Consider the following 27339-nt stretch of genomic DNA (forward strand, 5'->3'; position numbering starts at 1 on the left):
TGTATGTGAGATGACACAACTCACATCTCAACTGGAGATGACAATGAGATGACAATCTCAACTGGAGATTTTTTTCCATAAGTTTGGAGGTTTACATACTGTTTGAGTCTATAACCTAGATAGGATTAGAGAATTTTGTATTTCATACTTTGAGATCAGTGATGGTGTATTCAGTAAAGAAGCATTTGTGACAAAAAGCATATGTTCTAATGTTCTCTTCTAAATTTTATCTCATATGTATTTTCTTACTGGGTCTTTGGATTTACTTTCTTCTTTCTCTACTTACTATTCTTCATTGTAGTTTCAGCCTAGTTTGGAAAAATCTTTGTATAAAGGAGACAAAGGACATCTGGCTGTGGCTAAGTTTAGATACTGAAACTTGATTAAAAGAAAAAAGTGCAAAATTCCTTTCCTGAAAACTTTTCCTGCCCATCAGTCTGTATAATACATTCCAAACACATCTGTATATACCCATTTATTTCGTTCTGACATTATCTTATGTAATAGCGCTAAACTAGAAAAATACATTTAATATGTGTAATGGGGAAGAAAACATATTTTATCTGCCATATTCCTTTATCTGGGGTCTTTCTGAGTAGTTCTTGGGAATCCATCATGTCTCAAACTTCTCAGGTACCACAGGTATGTGGGATGTTAGAGGAAACTAACCTAAATGCCGGTCCACTGAAAAGAAACACCTGTGCTAGTATGAAGCTGACTAGCAAGAAGCGTAAAAATAGACTTTTTAATCTTTTATTTAGCACAAGTTGTATTTATAAGTAGGATTATGCGGACAAAAAACTGTAAGAAACACCATTCAAGAACTGAACAAGGGCAATATTTTGTAGAATAACAGCTCCTGCAAGAATGACAGAAATGATCGAGATACTGTTTGCTAATACTTGGTGCTTACTGTGCTGAACATGGTATATGTGTTATCTCATCCGATTTTCCCATCAACCCCCTGATGCAAGTACTGTTAGCACCATCTTTCCAATGAGGAAATTGATCAAGTCTTGGAGGCTTGGGTAATTTGTCAAGAGTCTCCATAGTTAGTTAATGCCTCAGAGGAAGAATAAATGAATATAAAAAATAGTTTATGTAAAATAAAATTTTGGCTCACATTTTAATCTCCAGGGTACGCTTCCTCAACTTTTTTATTAGTGCATAGACATGCTTAGGAGAAAAATACCAGACTACGTGAAAGGACATAAAGTAAATGTCTTCCTTCCCAATTCGAAGTCCAGAGGTGCAACTGTGCACTAAGTTTCTTATGTATAATTCCAGAAATTTTCTGTGCTTATGATTTTTTACGCATGCTCCCATAATTTTAACAAGGTAGCTACTTTCTTCCACTTAAGTGAATACTTAGGATGTATATTTTAGAGTGACATTTAATAGATGTACCCTTATCTAACTAAACAAAAGAAACAGGTTTCCTACACTGTTCACAGTAGGACACCTCTCCATTCTTCTGGCTCTTGGTTTACTTTTGCTTTTAGAGAGTGTGCATTACCTTGTTGTTTATTTGTTTTCCTTCTTGATTTTAGTAATCATCATGAGAATGGCCTTATCATGCTTTGATTATTAAGGTTATTTAGGTGCCCATTTAGTTTTGTAGGGAAGTGGCAATCATGGCCATTTGCCAATTCAAAATGTTCATAGTTTGCTTATCTGAAGCAAGGGTTACCAAAGGAAATTAATACTCCTCTGACAAATTGAGTTTTCTTTTTTTTTTTTTAAGATTTTATTTATTTTAGAGAGAGAGAGCTCGCATTCACATGAGTAGGGATAGAGAGAGAGCAAGGAGAGAGAGAATCTCAAGCAAACTTTGCACTGAGTGCAGAACTGGTGGGCTCAGTCCCATGATCCTGAGATCATGACCTGAGTGAAACCGGGAGTCAGGCCTTTAACTGACTGAGCCACCCAGGCACCCCTAAATAAGATTTTTCTTAAAGCTATGCCAGACTTAAAAGTTTACTTGAAATTAAAATCCCTCACCAGAATTTTGTTTTAATTTTGCTAATCTACTAAGTTAAGCAAGTTTCTGAAAACTTGTGTGCCTTTTGTGGTTATTCTTTAATAATAACAAAGTATAGTAACCTTTAATCTAACTCATTTTGATTTTGATAAAACTTGAAACAGTGAAAAGAATGAATTTTATGAACCCAAAATTTATTTCATCCTGTATTCAAAAGACACTTGTTTCCACCACCACATTTTGAATCATGAGCCTATATAGATTTTTGTTTTGTAAGCAAAGTCAACCTTTATGACTTTATTCAACCACTTGGTGTAATTATCACACAAAAATGCATTATGGAGATATTTGGAGTAGTATTTTTCTCTAGTAATCAGCTAAAAACAAATATGTAGATTGTAATCAAGTTAGGTTATTATATATAATGGATTTAGTTTCTTTGGATTTGTGGCAGCCCTTTATTGATATTAGTTAGGTCTTTTTAGGTCCTTTATGAAACTTTATGAAATATAACACTCATTTTTCATAAGTGATAAATATGATTGTCATTTACATTTTAATTAAATTTCCTGTTTAATTTAAGGTATATGCACCATCCCCAAATTCAGATGATTTCAACCGTGAATCTCCTAGTTATCCATCTCCCAAGCCACCAACCAGTATGTTTGCTAGCACTTTCTTTATGCAAGGTAAGTACTGCCAAATAGTTGTCAATCCTATAGCAGTTATCTGTTGTGTATTAGCTAATATTTAAGATTGTGAGGAAAGGGAATACCTACACAGGAGTTCAGTTGTTACTTATCTAGGTATTTTTGGCTTAAGTAAATTAAAATTTAGGTTTAAAATTTCTAAAGATGTTTTTGCTGATAGCACTGTAGTTGGACTATCCAGCAAACCATTGGAGTGTCCCATCTAGTATTGGTCAAACTTATAAAGGACTTCAGTTAAGAAAAATAAGTAGAGCTGCTCTTTCTCATTTTAGAATTTAAACGAATGAAAGATATTAACGATTCTAGTTTCTTATTTAAATTACAGACTCTTATCACCCCTACAATGATCAATATAAAGAGTGAATATCAAAGAACAGAATAAGACTTGTTAAGAGAAAAAAGTATTGCATTTCCTTTAATTCATTCTAGCAAATCATTTTTATTTGGTCTCTTGCGGTTTTGGACTATGGGAAGCATATACTATGGGAGCAGTAAATCACTACATAAACGCTTCCTTGTCTTTACACTGGTGAGTGAAGTCATTGCTAACACATTTCATTTGAAGGCTGTCTATAATATAGTCATTATCAATTATTACGTATGTTTGCTCTTAGAGAAACTTCTTTATTCCAGTTTCAGAATGTTTGATACAATGTACATTGCTTGTTACAAAGAATTTTTTGTATATTTATGATTATACCATTTAACCAAAATTAAATCCAACCCATCCTCAAATTTGAGATTTTTATTATCTTCTTTGATACGAATTTAAATCTTCCAAGGATTTTTATAACAACATGCTTACTACAGTTTAGATTAGTTTTTTCCCCCTCTAACTATAAAGCTTTGTTCCCTCTTTTTTAAATAGTAATTGAGGGAAGAAAACTAGATGGAAGACTGGGTTGGAAAGGGGAGGGGAAAGGTATCTGGAGGATATCCTTTTGAGGTCTTACAGCGTCATCAAAATAAATTTTAGCTAAGGAAATTTTTTTTTCTCTTTTCATCTTAGATGGGACCCACAATTCTTCTGACCTTTGGAGTTCATCAAATGGGATGAGCCAACCTGGTTTTGGTGGAATTCTGGGGACCTCCACTTCCCACATGTCTCAATCCAGTAGTTACGGCAGCCTTCATTCACATGACCGCTTGGTAGGCTATAACACACGACTAGGGTGCAGCAACACCCTGTCCTCACTTGAGATTCTCTTTGGATTACAAGTGTAAGATTTGATTCTACCAAAACTAGTGACATTTGAAATACTTCTAGGCTCACTGCATTTAGCATGCCTTTTTAAAAGTAAATGACAATAATAGGACAAATGTTCTTTTTGACTTGTTGTAGTAGTTGTCCAGTTATATGTTTATATTATTTAGAAAATGTATTGAATAGATCATGTCTCTTTCCCCATTTTTCTAGAGCTATCCTCCGCACTCAGTTTCACCAACAGACATAAACACAAGTCTCCCACCGATGTCTAGCTTCCATCGTGGCAGTACTAGCAGTTCGCCTTATGTTGCTGCCTCACACACTCCTCCCATCAATGGATCAGATAGCATTCTAGGTGAGCCTTTTGGTGGTTGGCAGAACTCCCTAAAAACCTACTTTGGGGATTTTCAGTGAACCCCCCCCATCTTTCAATATATATTTTAGTATTGGGTTTTCAAATGAAAGAAAGGAAGAAAAACTTTTTAATTTTCATTAATGTAGAAACTGGTACCGAACCCATCTTTAACTTATTAAGTATAACACATACACAATATTTGCTGCAATGGGTGAGATAATGGTAGAGAACACCCTTGAAATCATGGCAGAATGCTTAAAAAAAAAAAAAAAAGGCATCCCTGCCTGCTAAAATTCTTTATTTGTTTTCTACCTGAAATATTCAGGAACCAGAGGGACGGCTGCTGGAAGCTCACAGACAGGTGATGCACTTGGAAAGGCTTTGGCATCTGTGAGTATTGATTTTACCTATTCTGCGGAATGAGCTTTACACTGCTAAACGCAGTGGTACTATTTTGTGGACAGTACGTGTCATAGTTAGAGGGTGTAGTTACAAAACAGCCAACTTCATATCTCCCTTAGAACTGTTCTCAGTGTGTATTAATTCTTGCTGCCCTTAAAATAACTCAGGAGAACACCTTCCCACCCCATTCTCACAAGATCTGTCCTTCTAATTTCTGTTTAAAAATGTCTTTGATTTGATGGAATAGACGTAGATAGAAAGAAGAGAAATTTGGGAGTTTTTAGATCTAAAGCAGAAATTACTGAGATTAATTGTTATATTTATTTATTAGTTTTAAATACATACTTAGTTGCCCACTTAACGTAAGTCAGATGGAACCAAGAAAGACAATTCAGTTATTCTTCTGGTCCACAGAAGAAAGTGCATTCATAAGAAATTTTTCTTAGGCAGAAAGTATTTTACCTATTTTTTAAAAGAAAAAATAATCATCTGCAACTGATTCATTCAAGAAATAGGAGAGTCTTCCCCAAAAAAGCCAGATTTATTAAAGAACTCATGCTAACATGAGTAAAACTGATGTGAAGGAATCCCATAGTATTTTCTTAAGCAGCTAATTTATATCACCTCAGGACATTAATGACAAAGCAGTGATTGTTTTAGTAGCTGATCCTTAAAACATTAAAAATGAAATCCCTTCTTTCAGAATTCTTTTGGGAGAGCATTTACCAGTAATTCAAAAAGACTCCAAATCTAATTGTTTAAAAGAGGCACTTCTGCTTTGTACTTTCTGAATTTTCTCCTTAGGCTTTTTCTTTTCTTCTTTTCCCTTTGAGCGGTATGCCTCAGAATTCCCACAGAGTTGTCTTACATTTTCTATGAAGTGCAGTTAACTCTATCAGACACATTTAGGGCTGTTCCTGAGGAATGCAGACCACTTATAGAGGAAGCACCCATTGAACATTTAAGGAGATAAACCTCTTTGTGTAAAGTTTCTGTAAATAAACCTTCTTCTGCATCCCAGTACAAGTTTCTTGAGAAATAAAGCGAAGGCAAACTCATCTACCACATAGTGGAACACCCCACAAAAAAATAGAGCTCAGTAAATGTTTGTTGAATACAGTCTTGCATCATATGACAAAAATAGCAAAGATAAGAACAAAGCCCACAAAAATATCAGCTATAATTTGAATGCTTAGTAGGTACTGGGTATTATACTAAGCATTTATGTGCTTTGTTTTATTTAATCTCAAGAAAACCCTGTAAGGTTGGCATTATTATCCTCACATTACAGATGAGGAACTAGAGTTTCAAAGGTTAAGTAACTTCAGCTCAGAAAGATTAAGTAGTTTGTCCTAGGGATCACCAAGCTGGGAAGGGTAAAGCCCATGTATATTAGGTAAGAACCTGGATCCAACTGTCTTCACTACTGTTTCTCCAGAAAGAGAATTGCTACAGTGACTGCGGTTTCACAGGATGTTGATGAGGATTAAAGGAAGTGGTCCTACTTTTTCTGGACTTATTCCCACCTGATAAAAACTACCTGCTTAGAGATAAAATTATTCTCTAATATTAAATCTGAGCGCCTCCCAGGAATTTGATTGGCTTGCCATATTTTCTGTTGATTCTGAAAGAATCCAGTAGCAGATATTTCACATGCAGGAGGACAAAGAATGTTGAAAAAGTACAGACTGCATTTTGGGAGCTTTTTTCTCAAAGGTCTTCTGTTGATTTTATGCAAGGAAACTTCTATAAAGGAACCTTGGCAGGTAGGCAGGCAAGAATTTGTGATGTTCTTGGTGGTTGTCCTTCAAGCTCCCTTTCAGTTACCCTTTCTTGTAGTTGACTGTTTTCCCATTTATGACCAGCATACTAGTGAAACCAGTTGGCATTAGGGGGAAAAAAAATCCAAATTCTCCATGAGTGGAAGCCAGGAAAGAATGTTTAATCTAGTTAGTGGGTGGGCTTTGGTTGTCATGGAAACTCAGCTCTGTCATCCTATGTTGTTACTAGGCAGGAGCAGCCAGGTCATTCCATAAATCATTTCTGTCATAGCTGACGGTGATGCATTCCATCTGCTCCATCACTGCATGCCGTAGTGTACACACTTGAAATCCCTTCCTTCAACCCATCTGCTACCCCCTCCCGCAAACACTTCCCCAAAACACATTCTTTCTCTAACTTGCATTACAGACTCACATTCACTTTAGTGCTCACAGAATGTACTGAAAAACAAAAACATTACATGGGGAGTAGGAAGGATTAGAAGAGATGAGGAGAAGGAATTTTCTGAGGATTACATTTGAGAGTCTAACATGCATATCACAATTTTATGTTAGGTATTACAGATCTTTAGAAATGGTGAGCAGGGGTATTTTGAAATTTTAAGTTCTTTAGAATATGACATTTTTAATATAGCATCTAGTTTTAGATGGAGAAAACACTATGCTATTGTCATTAGAAATAATTTCTAGCTCCCCAGTCGTCTGATACATGTCTTAGAAGGTCTTTCATGTGTGAAACATCACAGGGTACAACCTTTGTTCTTTAGTTTAGGTATTAAAGAGCACACAGAATACTGTGATTAAACATGTAAGGCCAGATAATGCATTTGCAAAGGTTCCTTTATTTTAGGTTTAAGCCGGGATAATTGTGGTCTTAATCTCAGGATAGCAAGAAAGAGAATTGTACATGAAAGTATTTACACAAAGTTCCCAAAGCCCTGTGGATTATGCATTAGTTTAGATAATAAACTAGGGTAGATAGAAGGAAAGGAAAATCTGGGTATTCGTGCCATTTCTAATGTGTTTCCCTGAACATTTGCCAGACAATAACCCTTTAAGATTGTGCCCATGGAGAGTTATATAGAGGAAGAAACATCTGGTTTATTTCAATGCCTAATACCATATCAAAACACTTGGTCTTTAATTTAGAGGAGATCAAACAAGAGGACTGTTTAACTTTGTTGATTATATCAGACTTCTTTGTGATAATTTATGTTTTGATTTCTACCTCCGAGCAAAGGAGAGAGAGAGAGAGAGAGTGTGTGTGTGTGTGTGTGTGTGTGTGTGTGTGTGTGTGTGTGTGTGTTTTAATCTGGATAGTTAAATGGTCAGTAGTCTCTAACAAAAGAAAAGAAAATTCAGGGAAGTTGACGTTTAAAAGTAATTCATGAAATAAGTTTCTTTGTTCCTTAGACTCAATAACATTAGCATAATAAAGATTAACTGAAATGTGCACTGTAGTGTTTAAAAAATTGGGCTCACAGTTCCAAGGTTGGGCTTGGGAGCCCTTCATTGTTTCTTTTTTGTCTGAGGCCCTTTTCATTAGCTTCTGGCTTATTGGCACCCTGCTGATTGGAATGGACCATGACTGATAGGAGGAGGAGCCTCATTTGTTGCAGTAAAATGAGGCATATTACCGTTTAAGCCTGGCAGAAGGTATTGGGAGTTATTCATCATTGGTCATTTAACAGTATGAGGACCATGGACTGCATGCAGAATGAGTTCTTACTTTGTGTTTATGCTTTACATTCTAAATCACTCTCATCCCCATTTTTTAAGTGACTGACTTTTTTCTTTTTTCTTTTTTTTTTCTTTGAAACGTCAGTGTAGGCGTTCCTTAAGGTCAGAAAGTACAAGAAGTAATGAAATCCTGTTTTAGAATGCTCTTCATCAAATAAAGTCTCATTTTAGGATTTCTTAAAGTAACAACAGTTTCTGTAGAATAAGTTTAATTTGTATGTGGTTTAGTGATAGAGTAAACATACAGAGGTGAAGTTTAATGAAATGATCTGTGATCTAAAAAGCTGTATTACCCTGTTTTTTTTTAATGTTGTTTTTCTCCTCCTCTTCCCACATGCCCATTCTTCTTTTAAAGATTTTATTTGTCAGAAAGAGTGTCACAAGTGGGGGTTGGGGTGTAGCAGCAGGCAGAGGGAGAAGTAGGCCTCCACTGAGCAAGGAACCTGATTCGGGACTTGATCATGACCTGAACTGAAGGAAGATGATGCTTAACTGACTTAGCCACCCAGACATCCCCCACATACCCATTCTTTTTTTTTTTTTTTTTTGAAGATTTTATTTATTTATTTATTTATTTATTTATTTATTAAAGATTTTATTTATTTATTTGACAGGCAGAGATTACAAGTAGTCAGAGAGGCAGGCAGAGAGAGAGGAAGAAGCAGGCTCCCTGCTGAGCAGAGAGCCCAGGCTCAATCCCAGGACCCCCCAGGACCCCGGGATCATGACCTGAGCTGAAGGCAGAGGCTTTAACCCACTGAGCCACCCAGGCGCCCCTGAAGATTTTATTTATTTACTTGACAGAAACACAGTGAGAGAGGGAACAGAAGCAGGGGGAGTGGGAGAGGGAACAGCAAGCTTCCTGCTGAACAGGCAGCCCCATGCGGGGCTCGATCCCAGGACCCCAGAATCATGACCTGAGCTGAAGGCAGCCATTTTAATGATTGAGCCACCCAGGCGCCCCAATACCCATTCTTTCTATGAAAATAGGAGGGGCAAAAAAAAAGTCCTGTAATTTGTCAGGCTCTCTGTCAGTTCAGGAAATATATTAATAACAATTCTGTCTGTTATCACTTTAATTTAGGGCAAAAGAGAACTAGACAGTGTGATGGGTGAATGGAGGAAAATGCCTTTTAATACACAAACGGAGAAGCTGTTTTTGAAAAAACACCAAAATTATATATTTTTATACTTGATACATTTTATATTTGATATATGTTTTTACAGTGATTTTTTTAAAGCCCTCATTCGATTATCTTGATAGTCTATACTCATGCCTGCCTACGAGTGTGGTATGGACAGCTTAATACATGAACACTAATTCTCAAAAATATTCATGGAACCTCACCATACCATTGTTCTCAAAGCTTATACCATAAAACTGATTTGTAAGTGAATTCACCTTTATGGGATCTCTTAACCTCCTTTGGTATTTCTGTTACTGAACCCCATTGCGTAAATACTAAGAAATACACATTTACTGAGTCTTGCCTTTTATCAAAAAGTACCTGTAGCAGATTTCAAGTATAGTTTAGTTACTCCAGGTTTTTTTTTTAAGTAAACTGTTCAACACCTACTTGTATAAGACAGTGATAGGCAATGATGGATTCAATGTAGAACATTATAAGGTCTCTGCCTTCAAAGAGCTTACAGTCAATGAGAAAAGATAGGACAGGTATATAAAAAATGATCGTGTAGAACATACTGTGAAGTAAAAGACCCAAGAAAAGTATAATTATTCTAAGAGTATAAAGGAAGTGAAGATGCATGTAAATGGGGAGGTGACATTTGAGCTGTTGTATCATGTGGTATAGAATTCCATCAGGGAGGGGCACCTGGGTGGCTCAGTGGGTTAAGCCTCTGCCTTCTGCTCAGGTCATGATCCCAGGGTCCTGGGATTGAGCCCCACATTAGGCTCTCTGCTCAGCAGGGAGCCTGCTTCCCCCCTCTCTCTGCCTCCTTGTGATCTCTCTCTCTCTATCAAATAAATAAAAAAAAAAAATTCCATCTGGAAGAAATTTTTTAAAAAATAGGAATTTTGAAAGAACAAGCTATGTTCAGAAAATGGAAAAAAAATACATCTTTTGTTTGGATTATAGGGTACATAATGTTTATAATTAGGTTATAAGGTAGAAAGATATTTTGTGTCCAGATTATGGAAGACATCAAATGTCATTCTCTTCTATTTAGTAGGCAACAGGAAGTACTTCGTGGGATTTGACTGTTGAGAACTGGTTGGGGACAGTAGCTCAGGCAATTATATATGGGGTAAAAGGAGCAGGGAATAACTAGAAATATAAAGGCTTAAATGATCCATTCATAAGTTCTACTAAAGGTTTAAAGTAGTGTCAGAGCAGTGAGAAAGATGTGTTCCTATTCCAGAAACACAGAGAATTGCAGGTATTAGAGTCTGTGGTGGGAAGGCTAGAGGGAGGGGAGTAGGGGCAGGGGAGAGAGAGTGGATTTGGTAACCATGAGAATGCTGGTGCTGAAGTAGAGGAAACAGAGGAGTAGAGATGGGAAGGACAGGAAGCTTGCGGCAGTGATGCAAAGTTTGGCTTCGCATAATGAGCTTGAGGTGAAACCATATGTCCAGTTGGAGAGGTCCAGCAACCAGTATGCACATAGAAATGTCAACTTAGTAGTCATTCATAGAGCTGTCATAGTTGATACTTTCAGAAATGATATTACTAAGGGATAAAACACAGGTAGATAGAAAAGAAGCGCTCTGAAGGAAACCTACATTAAGAAACCAGAAAGATGAAAGAGAAATGGAGCCTAAGTATTATATCCAGTGATTTAAAAGAAATACTCAAACACTAACTTCTCACAAGGATAATAATCATTCTTTCAACAAGTATATATTTACCATCACTGTTGTAGAATCTGAATACTGCAAATCTTGTATAATTCAGATTTTGTCTGAATAAGACAAAGTCCTAGCTCTTCTGGAGCATACATTCTATTGGGAGAAAAGGTAAGAGGCAGATAATAAAACAAGTGAACAAGTTTCTACAGTTAAGGATCAGTGTAAACACTATGAAGAAACACAACAAAACCAGGAGGGTATGACAGAAGCAGCACTGTTTCTCCAGGCCTTTCATGCTGTTGATCTTTACAGCAAGTTGGTCTACTTGATGCTAAAGTTTTGCGTGAAACTGAAACTTTTCTCACTGCTCATCCACCCACTCTCCATGTATCAACTCTTCCCTCTATTACCAGTATTACAGTTAAAACATGTTTCATCAGAGTTAGCATCAGGGGGTGCCTGGGTGGCTCAGTCGGTTAAAGTGTCTGCCTTCAGCTCAGGTCATGATCTCAGAGTCCTGGGACTGAGTCCCACATCAGGCTCCCTGCACAGTGGGAGCCATCTTCTTCTTCTCCCACTCCCCCTGCTTATGTTCCCTCTCTCACTCTGTCTCTGTCAAATAAATAAATAAAATCTTTAAAAAAAAAAAAAGTTAGCATCAGTTATTCCTAAAAATGTGACCTTTGGCTAATTTTCACATGTGCATCCTGATTTTTTTCCAAGGTAACAACTGTAAGACCAACAGTATTGATCTTAATAATACTACCTTCCCTGTTACTAAGTCCTTCCATGACATTTTTTGAAGTCTCGATACTTTTGCCTTCCCAAAATGGCTTTTTAACTTGAATATACAACTTCTAGATCTGTTTGGAGAGAGTTCGTGATTAAAGGCATTTACAATTAGAATTTAGTAACATTATACAGATTAGTGTATTTTCTTTGAGGTAGGTATATCCATTTGCAGTCAAAGGAAAATAGGCTTTCTGGCTGCTTGCAATTCACTTAGTGCTTTCTTCTTTTTAAAAAATAAAAGCTGTTATGTTTAATGATTATGACTTGTTGAATTTTGTTTTTCATGAGCCTGTCCCAGTATCTGGCTTTTTCAGCATATTATGCTGTCTTTAAAACCAATGCTGAGACCCCCTTGTTTGCCATAATTTGGGCCTCTTTAAATTCATTAGAGCTCTAAGCTTATACAGAACAAGGGTATTTCTGTTGGAGGACTCCTTTCACCCACAAGTAGTTTTCCTTTTTAAAATGTTTGACCACAGTTCATCCACATAAATTGATTTGTCCGCCTAAGTTAAGTGCTAAGATGTGAAGATGGTTTATTATGCTTGTATAGAATAGAAATCGAATTTCCTAGGGAAAACTTCCTAGCGACCCTTAGTACTTGGATTAAAGAGATTTTTAAAATATTTAATGGTTAATTAAGTAAACTTGTCCCTATTCTCTGTCACTATTTTTTTAGCAATATGAAATAAATGCAAAATACTGCAACAAAACTTTTAGCCAAAATACCAAAATTTATGCATCCAGATTTTATACTCTTTAAAGTGGATCCCAGGGGCGCCTGGGTGGCTCAGTGGATTAAAAGCCTCTGCCTTCGGCTCAGGTCGTGATCCCAGGGTCTGGGATTGAGCCCCACATCAGGCTCTCTGCTCAGCGGAGAGCCTGCTTCCTCCTCTTGCTCTCTCTCTCTCTCTGCCTGCCTCTCTGCCTATTTGTGATCTCTCTCTGTCAAATAAATAAAATCTTTAAAAAAAAAAAAGTGTATCCCATTAGGGATGCCTGGATGGTTCAATGGATTAAGCATCCAACTCTTGATTTCAGTTCAGATCATGATCTCAGGGTGGTGAGATCAAGCCCACATCGATACCGCATGGGGCTCTGTGCTGGGCATGGAGTCTGCTTAAGATTCTCTCTCTCCATCTGCCCTCCACCCCCATTCCTATACCTGCATGCTTTCTCTCAATGAATGAATAAAGTGGACCTCTTAGGAGGTGGAATCCACAAATCATTTTGGGAACATTTTCAGAAGGACTTTAGGGTTTCTTCCACTTTCCTCAAGAGTGACAAAATATCCTTTGGTAGCAAGTTCGATTTTATATGATACATCATTTAAAGCTAAATTTGGCAAAAATGTAGTTGATCAAACTGAGAACTTATTAAATGAGAAATAAAGAATATCTATTCTAAAAAATTACTTTCTTTGGCTTTTAAAACTGTTTTTAAAGACTGTTGTCAAAAGATAATAGTTTCGGGGCGCCTGGGTGGCTCAGTGGGTTAAGCTGCTGCCTTCGGCTCAGGTCATGATCCCAGGTCCTGGGTTCAAGCCCCACATCGGGCTTTCCGCTCGGCGGGGAGCCTGCTTCCTCCTCTCTCTCTGCTTGCCTCTCTGCCTACTTGTGATTTCTCTCTGTCAAATAAATAAATAAAATCTTTAAAAAAAAAAAAAAGATAATAGTTTCCTGAGATAATTATTTTTAATGAATACCATTTATTTGGATGATTATATTTAAGAAAGATTGTTGTTGTTGTTTTTTAAGATTTTATTTATTTATTTGACACATAGAGCACACAGCAGGGGGAGCAGCAGAGAGAGAGGGAGAAGCAGGCTCTCCACTAATCAGGGAGCCCCAATTTGGGGCTGGATCCTAGGGCCTTGGAATCACGACCTGAGCTGAAGGCAGATGCTTAACCTTAGAACTGAGCTGCCCAGGCATCCCAAGAAAAATTGTTTTATTAGATGTGTTAACTCTGTAGTCACTTCTCTTTTTTGTTCTAACAGAAACCTAAATAATTTTCAGTTGGGATAATAAATAGATATAATCTGTTTTATTCCTCTCATTATTATATGCGATACTTTTTTTTAAGTAATCTCGTGTCCAGTGTGGGGCTCAAACTCATGAGAGTCACACAATCTACTGATTGAGCCAGCTCGGTGCCCCTAGAATATTAGGGGATAGGATCTTTTAATCCTAGTTTTAAAACCATATATAGCTTTCAGGTAATGGATAGTACTAAATTGATGAAACCAGTTTTTCACTCTGAGTTTTAGGGGTGGCAGCTTAGATTATAAGAATAACTCCATGCAAATGGATTTCCATTTTTGTTGTTATCACATATTGATACATGTATGTTTTGTTTTCTGGTTAGATTTATTCTCCTGACCATACCAGCAGTAGTTTTCCATCAAATCCATCAACACCAGTTGGATCACCGTCACCTCTCACAGGTAGGCTTCTGTTTTAACTACTGACTTGTGTATGGGGCTGCTTTGAAATATTTGAACTTTGTTTATTTTCCAATAAAATCTAGTAAAAATTTATGAAAAATTATCTGAATTTTGAGAAAATATGTAAACAGAGTCTTGTTCATTTTGAATAATGAAATATTTGCTAGTTTTGACTCTTTTCTGATTCTTAATTCGGTCTAATTTCTAAGAATAATTGTTATAACAGGGTAAAAAGCCTGACAGTTGGGATAAAAGCAAAATAGAGAAGGAGATAAATCAAAATTTTTGGTAAGGTAACATAGGAAGTAAATAGAATTACCCTATGTAGAAGTACATGTAACTTCTTTCTTATTCTCTGCCTTTTCCTTGTATCATGTGTAAGACTCAGAAGTGAATAAGTTTCTACTAGTTTGTCTTTATTTTCAGATTCACTAAGTTATTCATAATAATGTAGCTTTTTGCTAAGGAAAAGAAGTGTCTATAAATGTGGATGAATATTGTTAGTAGAGTTAGGTAAGCAGTTCAGATTTGTTTTCCCTGTTTTTTTCCACATTTGCTCTAACAAGTTCCAGTTACTATCCTACAGTATGAATTTGTTGAGGTACAATTGTTACTATTATAAATAGGAATTTTTAGATACTAGGAATAAATAAAATTATAAGAAAAGGTTTAATATTTATTAAGCTATAATTTTAAAACTTGTTATGTATTTTTCTGAGCAGTGTTTGAGAAAAAAACATGCTGAAGAGGACATACATTAGTTCTGAGGAAAAGACATTAGGCAGCTGGGTGAAAATCGCCTTATTCCTCCACCAGTTGACCTCAGAATTGATTCTCTTTTTCTGATCAAGTCATTAATTAAGGCCATGTGGCTTTGTTGTTGTTGTTAAACCTTTTTGCATTGTTGAAGGTTTCTGGTATATCAGGGCCCTGGCTATCACCTGTGCTTTGTGTATCAGCTTTGTGACTCTGCTGAGAAGCATTCCAGTGTGGAGATGATGAACTGCTGGCAGCTGCTCTCAGCTCTTAGTGGGTTCTGCCACTTTCTCAGACACCATGGCTTCAGCTGTCTAGTAAAAGTTGAACAGCTGTTCCCCACATAGTCAGGACTATGAAAGACCCATTGACTTAAAGTTGTTATTTAACAGAGAGCTGAAATTACAGGAAGAATGATGCAACTTTAACCCTACTCACCCTTCTGGCACAGTTTTACTAAAATTGATCAGCGTCATTTTTGCCACAGCCTGTTCCCCTTTCTCATCCGAGATGAGAATCTCTCTCCTTACTATGTGTTCCCACCTCCTCATCTTCTCTGCCAAAAGTAAGCTGTAAAAGTGTCCTTTGGTTTTTATTAATACTGGGAGGGAGGTCGGGCAGCAGAGTTCAGCATTTATGAGGGGACATCACTAAAATGGAGAATCAGAGACTTAGACATTTTTCAAAAAAATCATGGTTCAAAGTAAAATCTCACATTTCCTCCTCCATCTTTATTTGGTGTTTAATAGGTAATATCCTTCTCCCCTCTTTAATTCAGTTGATTAATAAATATCTGTGGTCTGTTGAAGTGTAATGAAGATACTAATAGGCTTCCTTCTCAATTCGGCAGTCATAATCAAAGAAAAATTCTTTCTTTCATATATTCCTACTGAAACAGCACATCAGAGACTGATTTTAAGTGTATCTCTCCCATCCCCTGTATCTAGTATTTCCATCCTGTTACCACACACATACATAAACACACACTCTAAATTGACAGAAATGTAAAAGGGAGAAGGAGAAAGGAAAGCACAATGTGATAAATTACTCACAGCTGAAGGAAAAATGAAAAAGATGGAGCAAACCAAAGCTTCTATTACAACATGCGGAAATTATTTGGTACCTTATATTGTAGTGGCCTGTTATCTAAAGTAAAAAATTCTACCCCACTGTGTGCTCTCTATGCTTGTCCTATTCTCTATGCCTGAGCATCAGTCAGACTGGCCCAGGTCTTTGAGGAGAGATACACAGGCAGAGAGCCACACAGGCATCTTCTAAGGCAACCATCATTCTTATTTGAATTCCACTTATTTTCCTTAGGAAATTTTCAGGCCAAGAACATGTATATCTGCCTAAAGCATGCTTATGAGGAACTTCGGAGATGGTGATACTGTATCAGTCAGGATGCTTTAGGCTGAAAGGAAGAGAAACTCTTGTCTTGACTGGCTTTAATTAAATAATGAGGGGATTGCTTATCTTGTACAATAAGAAGCCCATGGCAGGGCAGGTTCCTGGACCCTAGTATGCCAGAACTCCTGCTCTACTGCTTTGCAGGTCTTCCTCGGGCTGGTAGCAAGTTCAGTAGTTCAAGGTACCATATGTGGCCAAAACAGTGTTCAGTAGAAGAAAAAGACCATCTTTTCCTTGTATTTTAAGAATCTTTTTCAGAAGCTTCTTCAACAGATTGGCCCTCATGAGTCTTGGCCAGCATTGGGCCTCTAACACACCTGCTCTAAACAGAAATGGGACCACCATGGTTATCTTAGACATTAGGATTTACCCCAAAAGCTAAGAATAGAGTTACTCTTTTCTGGTTCACACCAGGAAAGGACAGCTATCCCATCCACCTTCTGAACAAAATTAGGGCTCTGGCAGCAATGTAGAAGAGATGACTATGTCTATTACAGTTGCCATTTGGGAACCGACACAAGTATTTAAAAGGGTATATTTTCTAGGAGAACTTGGAAAGCAGACAAGCAAAACCTTGTTTTGCCTTTGTTTACCTCCTTCTAGAATATAAATAAATAAAGGTTTAATAATTGCCATGCTCAGTAGCAATCTTGAGAATATTTACAACAGAAATAAAGAAAGAGGAAGAAAAGCTTCCTTAGTTTTGGCTAGTTTAATCAATGAGATATTTATTTTTATCATCTGTCAGTGTGCCTGGTGTTAGGCATTTATCTGATGTCAGCATGTTTTCAGTTTAGCTGAGAAAATAAAGATAAACACATAAAAATACAGCCATCAGAATTCACTCTGAGCTCGAGTGGTCAGGATAAACTTCATGAAGAGATCAAGACTTTAAAAAGAGGAGGAAGAGTCTAGGTCTAAAGAGAAGAGTGTAACAAAGATCTAGATGCAAGAAAGCGCATGACTTCTTCATCCAGAGTCATGGGCATGACTGATTATGAACTCTTCACATATGGAAGTGTGAAGCACTCAGATGGAAAGGTTGGCTGGAGCCAGATTATGGAATGCAAAGCACTCATTGCTACATTAAAGATTATCCAACCCTTTCCAAGTATGAGGGCTCTCAGGAAAGTTTGAGTTTAAGGTAAGATTACTAAGAGAAGCAAGTAAAAATAAATAAATAAATAAAATGCATGATGGATGGTCTTTTAAGAATTTCTTCCATCCATTCACTATGTTGGTATCTAGTCTATAAAGTTATTAACCAGTTCCACTCAGAATGAGAACAGATCAGAAACACTAGGTGGATCTTAGATTTAGTGATCAAAGAAGCCTATCCACATTTTCTAGCCAGATAATTCCATTCTCCTATTCTAATCACCTAGCTACCTTGTTTTTTGGAAATGGTCACTAAATTTTAATAGCAGGTAAGTAAATTACAATCCTTCTTGAATAAGAACTAGCTCTTTGGGGTGATCCCTAAAAGGCCCAGGTAATTATAGAAATTGTTAACTACAGAAACAGTTGAAAGCTTGTGCTTATCTAGTAGAAGGAAAGGATAAGTCCCAAGTCAGTACATGTTTCTATACCAGATATCAGGTGACAGGGAAGGAAGGCAGGAAATAACCCTATCCTCTTCCATATGTGTGTAATAATGCTACAGTTGATGATTACAGGCTAGAGAGAGAGAGATGCCAACGTCAGCTATAGGATTGACTTCTACTGAACTAACTATCCATTCGTCCCCTTTGGGACAATAGCATGAATTTTTGAAAAGACAACTGGGGTGCAAGGAGCTCCATCCATCAACTATAACTTGGCATTTCTATGAAGTTCAAGCAGGTATCAGTGATTTAAGCGTGTTACTCTATTTTAACCAGGTGTGTCACAGTGGGGCAGCCAATCTGTAATAAAAGCAAAACAGTTTTGAGTGTGTGTATTTTTCCAGTTTAATGAATTACATTTTGGATATAGACCTTAGCATGGTTTCTTCATATCATTATCAAAAAAATAATGAGTGTAGGTGATTTCTTACCTAAGTAACTCTTTGCACATCTCATTCCTCAATACTAAACCCGTTGAAGAACCACAAAAAATGCCTCTTTTGCCAACCAGATACATGCTAATAATCCTGAGGTGTTTAAACATAAAACCTGTATTAATATCCCATACAGATTAAATAATTTGGGGCGCCTGGGTGGCTCAGTGGGTTAAGCCGCTGCCTTCGGCTCAGGTCATAATCTCAGGGTCCTGGGATCGAGCCCCGCATCGGGCTCTCTGCTCAGCAGTGAGCCTGCTTCTCCCTCTCTCTGCCTGCCTCTCTGCCTACTTGTAATCTCTCTCTCTCTCTCTCTCTGTCAAATAAATAAATAAATAAAATCTTTTTAAAAAAATAAATAATTTGATGATTAATGTCCTGTTACAGGCCAATCACCCAAAGGGAAATGGGAAAGATGGAGCAAAATGTTTGAAAATAAAATGTTGTAAACATCAAAAGAAACTACTTTCAAAAGTAAAGTCTTTTTCAAAATGGATTATGATTAACCTCTTATTCACATAAAATTCATAATTCTACATCAATGCTTGGAACACATTAATGGCTGCTGAATTCTACTTGTTATATAAATTAGTTCACAAGCTTCTGTTCCAATGCACAACTTTAAATTGTCCATAATTTGTTTAGTTGAATTAGGATTACCTTTGTATGTCTCGCAGGAAACCTTTAATTGTCCTCAAAATATTGTGATATGCTTACAAGTTAAAAAAAAAAAACAAAACAAAACCTGTTAGCTGATGAAGTATGTTAACATGTTTTTTTTTTTTACAATATTAGTGTCTAAATTTTCTCTATGTAATCACAACAGTATGCATATAATTGTGAAATACAGTCAGGTTAAGAATCTATGTATCCAACTTTTCAACTTGCAAAATACATATGATTGATGGGAATACAATTACTAGGTTACTTATCTAAAGTGAACTATAATAGTTACAATTTATCATAAGTTTTCAGTGCTTCCTAAATGTAGCAAATAATCTGCGACAATAGGCTTGATGGAACATAGGTTAAAACTAAAGTTATCAGGGACACCTGGGTGGCTCAGTGGGTTAGGCCTCTGCCTTCAGGTCAGGTCATGATCTCAGGGTCCTGGGATCAAGCCCCGCATCAGGTTCTCTGCTCAGCGGGGAGCTTGCTTCCCCCTCTCTCTCTGCCTACTTGTGATCTCTCTCTCAATCTGTGTCAAATAAATAAATAAAATCTTTAAAAAAAAAAAACAACTTCAGTTAGCAGTAAATGCGACAAATTAAGTAACCTTCGAGTTCTCCAACTTCGGATTTCTAATATAACTGTGGTTGTCGGTGACGCTTTTATTAAGAACAAAAATATGTATTTAAGTGAATGGTTTTTGTTATTTTCTATAAATAATTTATTTCCAATGCACAGTCATGAAAATAGTATTTTTGATCAATCATTTTTTTTTTTTTTAGCTATTTTGGCATAACCATTTAAACACAGAGTTCTCCCCAACACATGGATGAATTACCCCTTTCATTTTTTTGATCTTTTTTCCTTTTTTTTCTACTCTGAACTTCTTCTTTCTCTTTATGTTATTATATTACTACCTTTCTAAAGTTGAAGGGTAAGCATTTAACAAGTTTCATAATGACATTTTCCAAATTTGATGTAAATTATACCAGGAAAATGTTTAATAGATAATCCTAAATGTATTTGCAGTCATTTGAAATTGGTGCATTTGTGTATAATTTAATGGCACAAGTTAGTAAGACATTTTAGAAAGCAGTTTGGCTCTGTGACTTAAGGATCATAAATATATTTATACCTTCTCGGAAATGCTATTTATCCTTGGGGTGCCTAGGTGTCTAAATCAGTTAAGCATCTGACTTTTTTTTTTTTTTCTTAAAGATTTTATTTATTTATTTGACACAGAGAGAGAGATCACAAGTAGGCAGAGAGACAGGCAGAGGGGAAGGTGGGAGGGGAAGCAGGCCCCCTGCTGAGCAGAGAGCCAGATTCGGGGCTCCATCCCAGGAGACTGAAATCATGACCTGAGCTGAAGGCAGAAGCTTAACCCACTGAGCCACCCAGGTGCCCCTAAGTATCTGACTCCTGATTTCAGCTCAGATCTTGATCTCAGGGTCATGAGTTCAAACTCCATGCTGGGCTCCAGTTTAAGAAAAGAAAGGAAGAAAGAAATGACATTTATCCTCAAGACATGTTCCCAAAAAGAAAATAACAGTGTTTACCATTCATAGTATAGTAACACTTTTCGTGATAGCTAACTGAAAGCAGCCAAAACATCCAATAGTGAGGTAATAATGGTGGTTAAATAAATTATGATCTAGAAAGTCAGGTGGATATTAACATATTCATTAATAACACTATCATAAAGATTATATAAAGCCATGGGCGAGGAACAGAATTTTTTTTTAATTTATTTATTTGACAGACAGGGATCACAGATAGGCAGAGAGAGAGGAGGAAGCAGGCTCTCCGCTGAGCAGAGAGCCTGATGCAGGATTTGATCCCAGGACCCTGGGATCATGACCTGAGCCGAAGGCAGAGGCTTTTAACCCACTGAGCCACCCAGGCACCCCTGAGGAATAGAATTTTAAATTACGTATATTTTAAGCACATTTTCTCAAGATAATGTGTGCTAACGGATAAAGTCTGAAGATACGCAAACATAAAAGTAATTTGGGGTTTTTTGGTTTGTTTTTTTTTTATTTTGTTTTTTGAAGTATAGTTGACACACAATGTTACGTTAATTTTAGGTGTACAACATAGTGATTCAACAACTCTATGTATTGTGCTATGCTCACTGCAAGTGTAGCTACCATCTGTCACCATACAATACTATTACAATACCATTGACTAGATTCTCTATGCTGTACTTTTCATCCCATGACTTATTCATTCCATAAGTGGAAGCCTATAATTCCCACTTTTCCTCCCCCCTCATCTCTCCTCTCCCAACCATCGGTACTCTGTATTCGTGGGTCTGTTCCTGCTTTTTTTGTTACAAAATAACAGTAGTTAATAATAACTAATACAGATTTTTTAAAAGTATAGTTTTTTTTCAACTCCCTACATTGTTGTGTTAATAATAAAAAAAAATGTTTTTAATGTATTGGGGTTATAAAAAGCCAATACTACTTTGAAGGCTGAACAAAAATGCTTACATATGGGGCACCTGGGTGGCTCAGTGGGTTAAAGCCTCTGCCTCCAGCTCAGGTCATGATCCCAGGGTCCTGGGATCGAGCCCCACATGGGGCTCTCTGCTCGGTGGGAAGCCTTCTTCTCCCTCTCTCTCTCTGCCTGCCTCTCTGCCTACTTGTGATCTCTGTCAATAAATAAATATCTTTTTTAAAAAAATGCTTACATAAGTTTATATATAGCGACAGAATATTGTTACTGTTTCTTTCAGAACATTATCAAGATCTTTGAGTTAACCAAGGTACCTATATGTGCTTTTGTGTTTTGTTTTAACAGGTACCAGTCAGTGGCCCAGACCTGGAGGTCAAGCTCCTTCATCCCCAAGCTATGAAAACTCACTCCACTCCCTGGTAAGAGCCTCTTAGGAATATATGGGTCACTTTTATCTGATAGCGTGGGTGCATTTTTTCAGTAAATCTTGAGTAACAGTGAAAAAAAAACAGTAGGATAGCATTACACACAAATTCTTTGGTAACAAATGGCCTGATGTAGTTTAACCATATAAGATACATTGGGTGTGCCTTTTGCCATCTGTTCTTTGGGACCTCAGGCTTCTGGTCTCAGGACAGCTGGTGTTAAAATAGAGTTACAGGATTTTTGCTCCTTTGATAAATCTAGAGTTCAGTTCTTCTATAGTTTTATGTTTACCTATAAGAGGAAACAAAAAAACAAAAAAGCACAGAGACCAAGTAAAAGCAAGAAAGTTAGTCCAGCAGGGGAAAATGGGATATTTTATTCTTTCTCATGTGACTATTCTGTATATGGTTTATTACATTTCAATTAAAAGTTTAAAATGTAGTATCAGTTATATTTGTCATGAAAAGTTTTATTTCCCATGTTTTCTTTATTTTTAAAATGTATCATGTTCATTGTAAAAGCAAAAATGTTATTTAACGAAATGAATAAAGCAGTAGAATAAAAGAGCCTGTCTAGGTATTGAGCATGAAGAATTTGTAGTAGAATGTTAACTGCTGTTGCTTTTCAATGCTTACCACAGAACTACAAAGGATTATAAAAACAAAATGAGGATAACTTGATGGAATGCTAAGTCATGCTATCATTCAATAATTCCAGATTGCAAATAGAAAAGTTCTTTTTCTGTGACTAACAGAACAATTGAAAGGAAAGTCTTCTTCTCTCATATTTTGCAAGCAAATATAAGCAGTGGGTGCTGTTTAGATGCTAACCTTATAACTTTGCTGTTAAATCCCAGCCTTCTCATACCTTAATACAAGTAGATCTTGCAGGTCTCCGCGTTAACTTTACTAACATGTTATGCTGACATGCGCATCAGCTATTTCCTCATCTCTTTTGGAGTTAATCTTAACCTGTGCTTTGCCTCCTGTTCTGTCTTGACTTTGCCAGAAAAATCGAGTTGAGCAGCAACTTCACGAGCATTTGCAAGATGCAATGTCCTTCTTAAAGGATGTCTGTGAGGTACTATTTCTTTTAGATGGTGCCTTTTTTGTGTTTCAGTTAATTATACTTCCTATTATCCATTTAAACTCTTCAAGCCTGTACAGACTCCAAAGTCTTTTAAAATCACACAATGACCATTTTCGTTTTTGTACAGTATATAAGAATAGACTTTTGTTCTTTCATGTTATTGAGAATGATTCCTTTTAAAAGAGCTCTACTGGCATGTGCTTTTGATTTTTAAAATTCTAATATGTTTGTGTATGGGGCATGTATGTATCCACAGACAATATCATTTCCTCAGTTTTGTGAAAGAGCATATTTGGATGTGTTCACCATTTCAGATAGGTATGCTTTGTTCACTTAAAACAAAATTACAGCTTAAACTTGATGAATTTGAGGACCCTTCCCTAAATTGCCCACATTTCAAAGATCAGTATTAAAGTCCAGGTTATCGTTTTTATTACCTGTAATTATCAGACACAGCAGAATAGTCTTCATCTTCTGTAGGAAGCTAAAAGAAATAGCCTCATGGTAGACTGGTAAATAGACTTTTATGAAGCAGTGATTTGTTTCTGAAGCATTGTTAATTTTGCATAGTCAGCAAATATCCTTGCTTTGATTCTTGATTGTAGTACAGGTAGTTGCTTTTGAAGCTACATGACAGTACATTTTATTTGCTGTCTTCCATATATCCCAAAGTAGGAAACATAGCAGTTTAATAATTTAACAGATACCAGTGGTAACGTCCATGTCTTTTTTCAATCTGTACAGCAGTCTCGAATGGAGGATCGTTTAGACAGACTGGATGATGCTATCCATGTGCTGCGGAACCATGCTGTGGGACCGTCCACCAGTTTACCTGCTGGTCACAGTGATATACACAGTTTATTGGGACCATCCCATAATGCACCAATTGGAAGCCTCAATTCAAACTATGGTGGATCAAGCCTTGTTACAAGCAGTCGATCTGCTTCAATGGTAAAATAGTGCTCATCTCTTTTGTAATGACCACTAATGCCTATAGTCCTAAATGTTTTTCATGAAATCTTTGGAAGAGAAGTCCTTTTTGAAAAAAGGACTTATCAGACAGGGTCATTAGCAGAGCATTGGCCCTTAAAGTCCTGCTACAATCATGTGCAAAGAGCTAAAACTCTCTGCAAGTTCATTTTAGCTTAAAGTTAGATTTTTTTCTTTCCAGATGTGTGGCCAGAACAGTTTTGCCTTGAAATAGTGTGTAGGAAGTCTGAAGAGCAAAAAACAGTAAAGCAAGACTGAATTTTAAGGGGTCTGGCTGTTTGTTATAATTCAGAACCAGCCTTCAACGGCAGAAGGAATGTGAAATTATTTGTACACTCCAAATTTAAGCTTTATTACCAAATGAAGAAAATATGGAGTAGTTTTAAGAATAGTTGTAATTTAAATGACAATGAAAGGAAAAAAATATTCAATTAATTTCTGAAGAGAGTAAGATAATTCAATCCATCTTTTTAAAAACATAATAATTCTTTAGAGAGAAAAAAGTAAAATTTTTCAGCAAATCAAAAATTTTTTTACATGTCCTATGTTATTTTTTATCCAGATTGTCTTTGAAAGGAATGAAGCTCTTTTTGAACCCGCAATTTAACTGATGCCGTGTGTTTGAATGTTTATAGCATTGTTTTGAGGATTTATTGCATGTTATGAAATATTCTCCTATGAAACAGATTTCTAGCTGTAAGCCATGTGATCAAGGGTAAAATTCACCTATCACCAAAATAATTAGGTGCCCCAGATGCTGAAGGCTTGTGTTCTGTAAAACAGGATTGGTTCCAGATTTTCACACTCACATGTCAGACAGCCATTTATATTCATTTTGGAGCAGCTGAAGTAAACATCAAACACGGCTGCCTCGTTTCCTGAACACAGTATTTTCAGCAGCAGAAGTAACATTAGATGCCTGCATATCTTAACAACCAGTTTGGGGTTTTTTTCAATGTCAGAAACTTGAAATTCAGGCTCCTTCTAAATTTCTGTTGCATTCAGTAAGCTAATAAAATGTGGAAACATTTAAAATTATGGAAGTCATAGAAATAGAAGGGGGTATTATCACTGTTAGTAGTAATAGTAAAATGATACCAGTAGTATAATAAGATAGCATTGTTGTAAATATAAATGTAGAATGTCAGATATTGTTTTGTTGAAATAAGTGCTTATCCTTCTTTACAAGAATGACTTAAAAATTAAATGTACTTAAATCCCAAGTTTGCCTGAACTGCAACATTTGAAGTTCTTCCTTCACCTCTTAATTGTCTTTTGATTCTTCCCTCTTAATAGTTCACTGCTCCTATATAACATTTGATATATCTCTGGTTCCTCCCAATTAAATGTCAAGTTTGTATAAAAACTTCTGTCTTCCAGAGGTTGTTTTTATGAACTTTGGATGTGGGTTGGAAGGAGACTTTTCAAAATCCAGTCCTCCAAAGCCATGTAGAAATCTAGTGCATTTTAGAAGGACTTTTGGAGGGAAAGATTGTTTCATTTGATATTACCCTGAAGCTTTTAATTTAAAAAGTAGCGTCTGTTATATCCTTTAGAAATATGCTGCCTACTTCAGAGCATCAACAAAAAGGCTGCCAGAAGTGTTCTTTTAAAAGGAAAAAATAAAGTAGTTTAGAAAAAGTCTTCTCATTAGGAGGTACATCTGACTTGGTCTGAGCCACAGTTTTAGAGCAGCTAAGCCCACGCTATTGCTCAGTATGTCTGCCAAGGTCCTCTCTCCAGTTCTGGCCTTTTGCGAGACGTGGAGCTGGTGAAAATCTGCCAGACATCGTCTGCTCCATCCGTCCCATCCAGATTCAGTCAGTAGTGGAGGTGGATCCACAGATGTGTCTGCCAGGCTTACCCTCAAAATATAAAAGTTATTAACTGTCAAAAAAAAATCTGAAACTGTCAGGTGACTCACTCTCCATCTCCTATCCTTCTGAAATGAACAGTTTAGCTCTGAGTCCTCAGTTCTCAATTTCAGCAAAAAGATCCAAGGATAGAATGAAATGAAGCTCATTGTCAGCCAGGGACTCTCCCAGCTAAGTCTTAGGCATCTGGTTGAGGAGGATTCTTATCCTGGCAGCTCTTCAGCTATCTGAGGACATCAGTAGTGCCAGGAGCCCCCTGCTTACATGCCCAGTACCCACCTGTATGAAATCAACTCTCTTCATATTATTGGAAGGTATGTGATTTAGCTATTGCCAGCCATCTCCAAGAATTAATCTTCTGCTTTTATTATTCCCTCCTGCCCCTCTGTATTCTAAGTGATGATGACTAAGAAATCACACAATTTTATATTCTCAAATCGCTCTTCCTTTTTGGTCCTGTTTGACTTTCTGGTAGTTTTTATATTTTTCCTTTATGTTAACATAAATTAGTATTTGTTTTAAAGGTTTCTAAAAATGGAAGTTATGTGGCCAAAATTACGAAGTAACCACAGAAATACCAGTTTATAAACAGTTCTGTATCACCATATAGAATTTGTAAGGTCAGCTTCTCTCTAAAGTATGTAATTTTCATCATCCCATTTATTTTCTGCAGAAAGTAGAATTATTCTAATAAATACCATTTCAGGAATTCCACAGAACATTCAAATAAAATTTTTGTTCTCATGGGACTTTACTGTAGGTCACTATCCTAATTGCAGGTTTTAAATATGATACTGCTTTCTCTCCTAGCATTTAGAAGAGGGATCAGCATTCTTCTGTAAAAGGCCAGATAGGGGCGCCTGGTCTCAGGGTCCTGGGATTGAGCCCCGCTTCGGGCTCTCTACTCAGCGGGGAGCCTTCTTCCTCCTCTCTCTGCCTGTCTCTCAGCCTACTTGTGATCTCTGTCTGTCAAATAAATAAATAAAATCTTTAAAAAAAAAAAAAAAAGGCCAGATAGTAAATATTTTCAGCTTTGCAGGCTGTATGGTCTCTGTCACAATTACTTAACTCTAACATTGTATCATGAAAGCAGCCAGAGACATTATGAAATCAAATGGGTGTGGCTCTGTTCCACTAAAACTTCATTTACCATAGAGTGCCTTAATTTATTAAAAAAAACCAGGACCAGATTTAACCAACAGTTCACACCTTGCCAGTTTTGAATTGCAACATAAATTAGCTTCCCAATGCAGGTAACGAGGGTTAGCAAGTTTTCTTTTTTTTTCTTGGAAACTTATAACTGCTTGCTTTTTTTTTTTTTTTTTTTTTTTTTTAATAAAATCGGTTTGGGAGTTTTGTTGAAGTAGTTGGAATATTTGAGGTAAGCCAGAATACACTTAGAGT

At 36.6% G+C, this 27339-nt stretch overlaps 1 protein-coding gene across 14 annotated transcripts in view; it reads left to right on the forward strand.

Annotated features, from left to right (window-relative positions):
• Positions 1-27339, forward strand: part of TCF12 (transcription factor 12) — a 390676-nt gene that overhangs the window by 338753 nt on the left and 24584 nt on the right. For 8 of the 14 annotated variants that reach the window (XM_047739172.1, XM_047739169.1, XM_047739170.1 and 5 more), the window contains 8 exons: positions 2565-2670; positions 3701-3840; positions 4109-4253; positions 4579-4643; positions 14145-14223; positions 21902-21975; positions 22991-23062; positions 23816-24022. In XM_047739172.1, the coding sequence (XP_047595128.1) occupies positions 2565-2670; positions 3701-3840; positions 4109-4253; positions 4579-4643; positions 14145-14223; positions 21902-21975; positions 22991-23062; positions 23816-24022 (888 nt within the window). The remainder of the gene's footprint in view (positions 1-2564; positions 2671-3700; positions 3841-4108; positions 4254-4578; positions 4644-14144; positions 14224-21901; positions 21976-22990; positions 23063-23815; positions 24023-27339) is intronic. The other 6 variants (XM_047739175.1, XM_047739173.1, XM_047739182.1 and 3 more) reach the window with 3 other exon arrangements.

Source organism: Lutra lutra, chromosome 7 (genome assembly GCF_902655055.1).
Source record: "Lutra lutra chromosome 7, mLutLut1.2, whole genome shotgun sequence".
Lineage (NCBI taxonomy): Eukaryota > Metazoa > Chordata > Mammalia > Carnivora > Mustelidae > Lutra > Lutra lutra.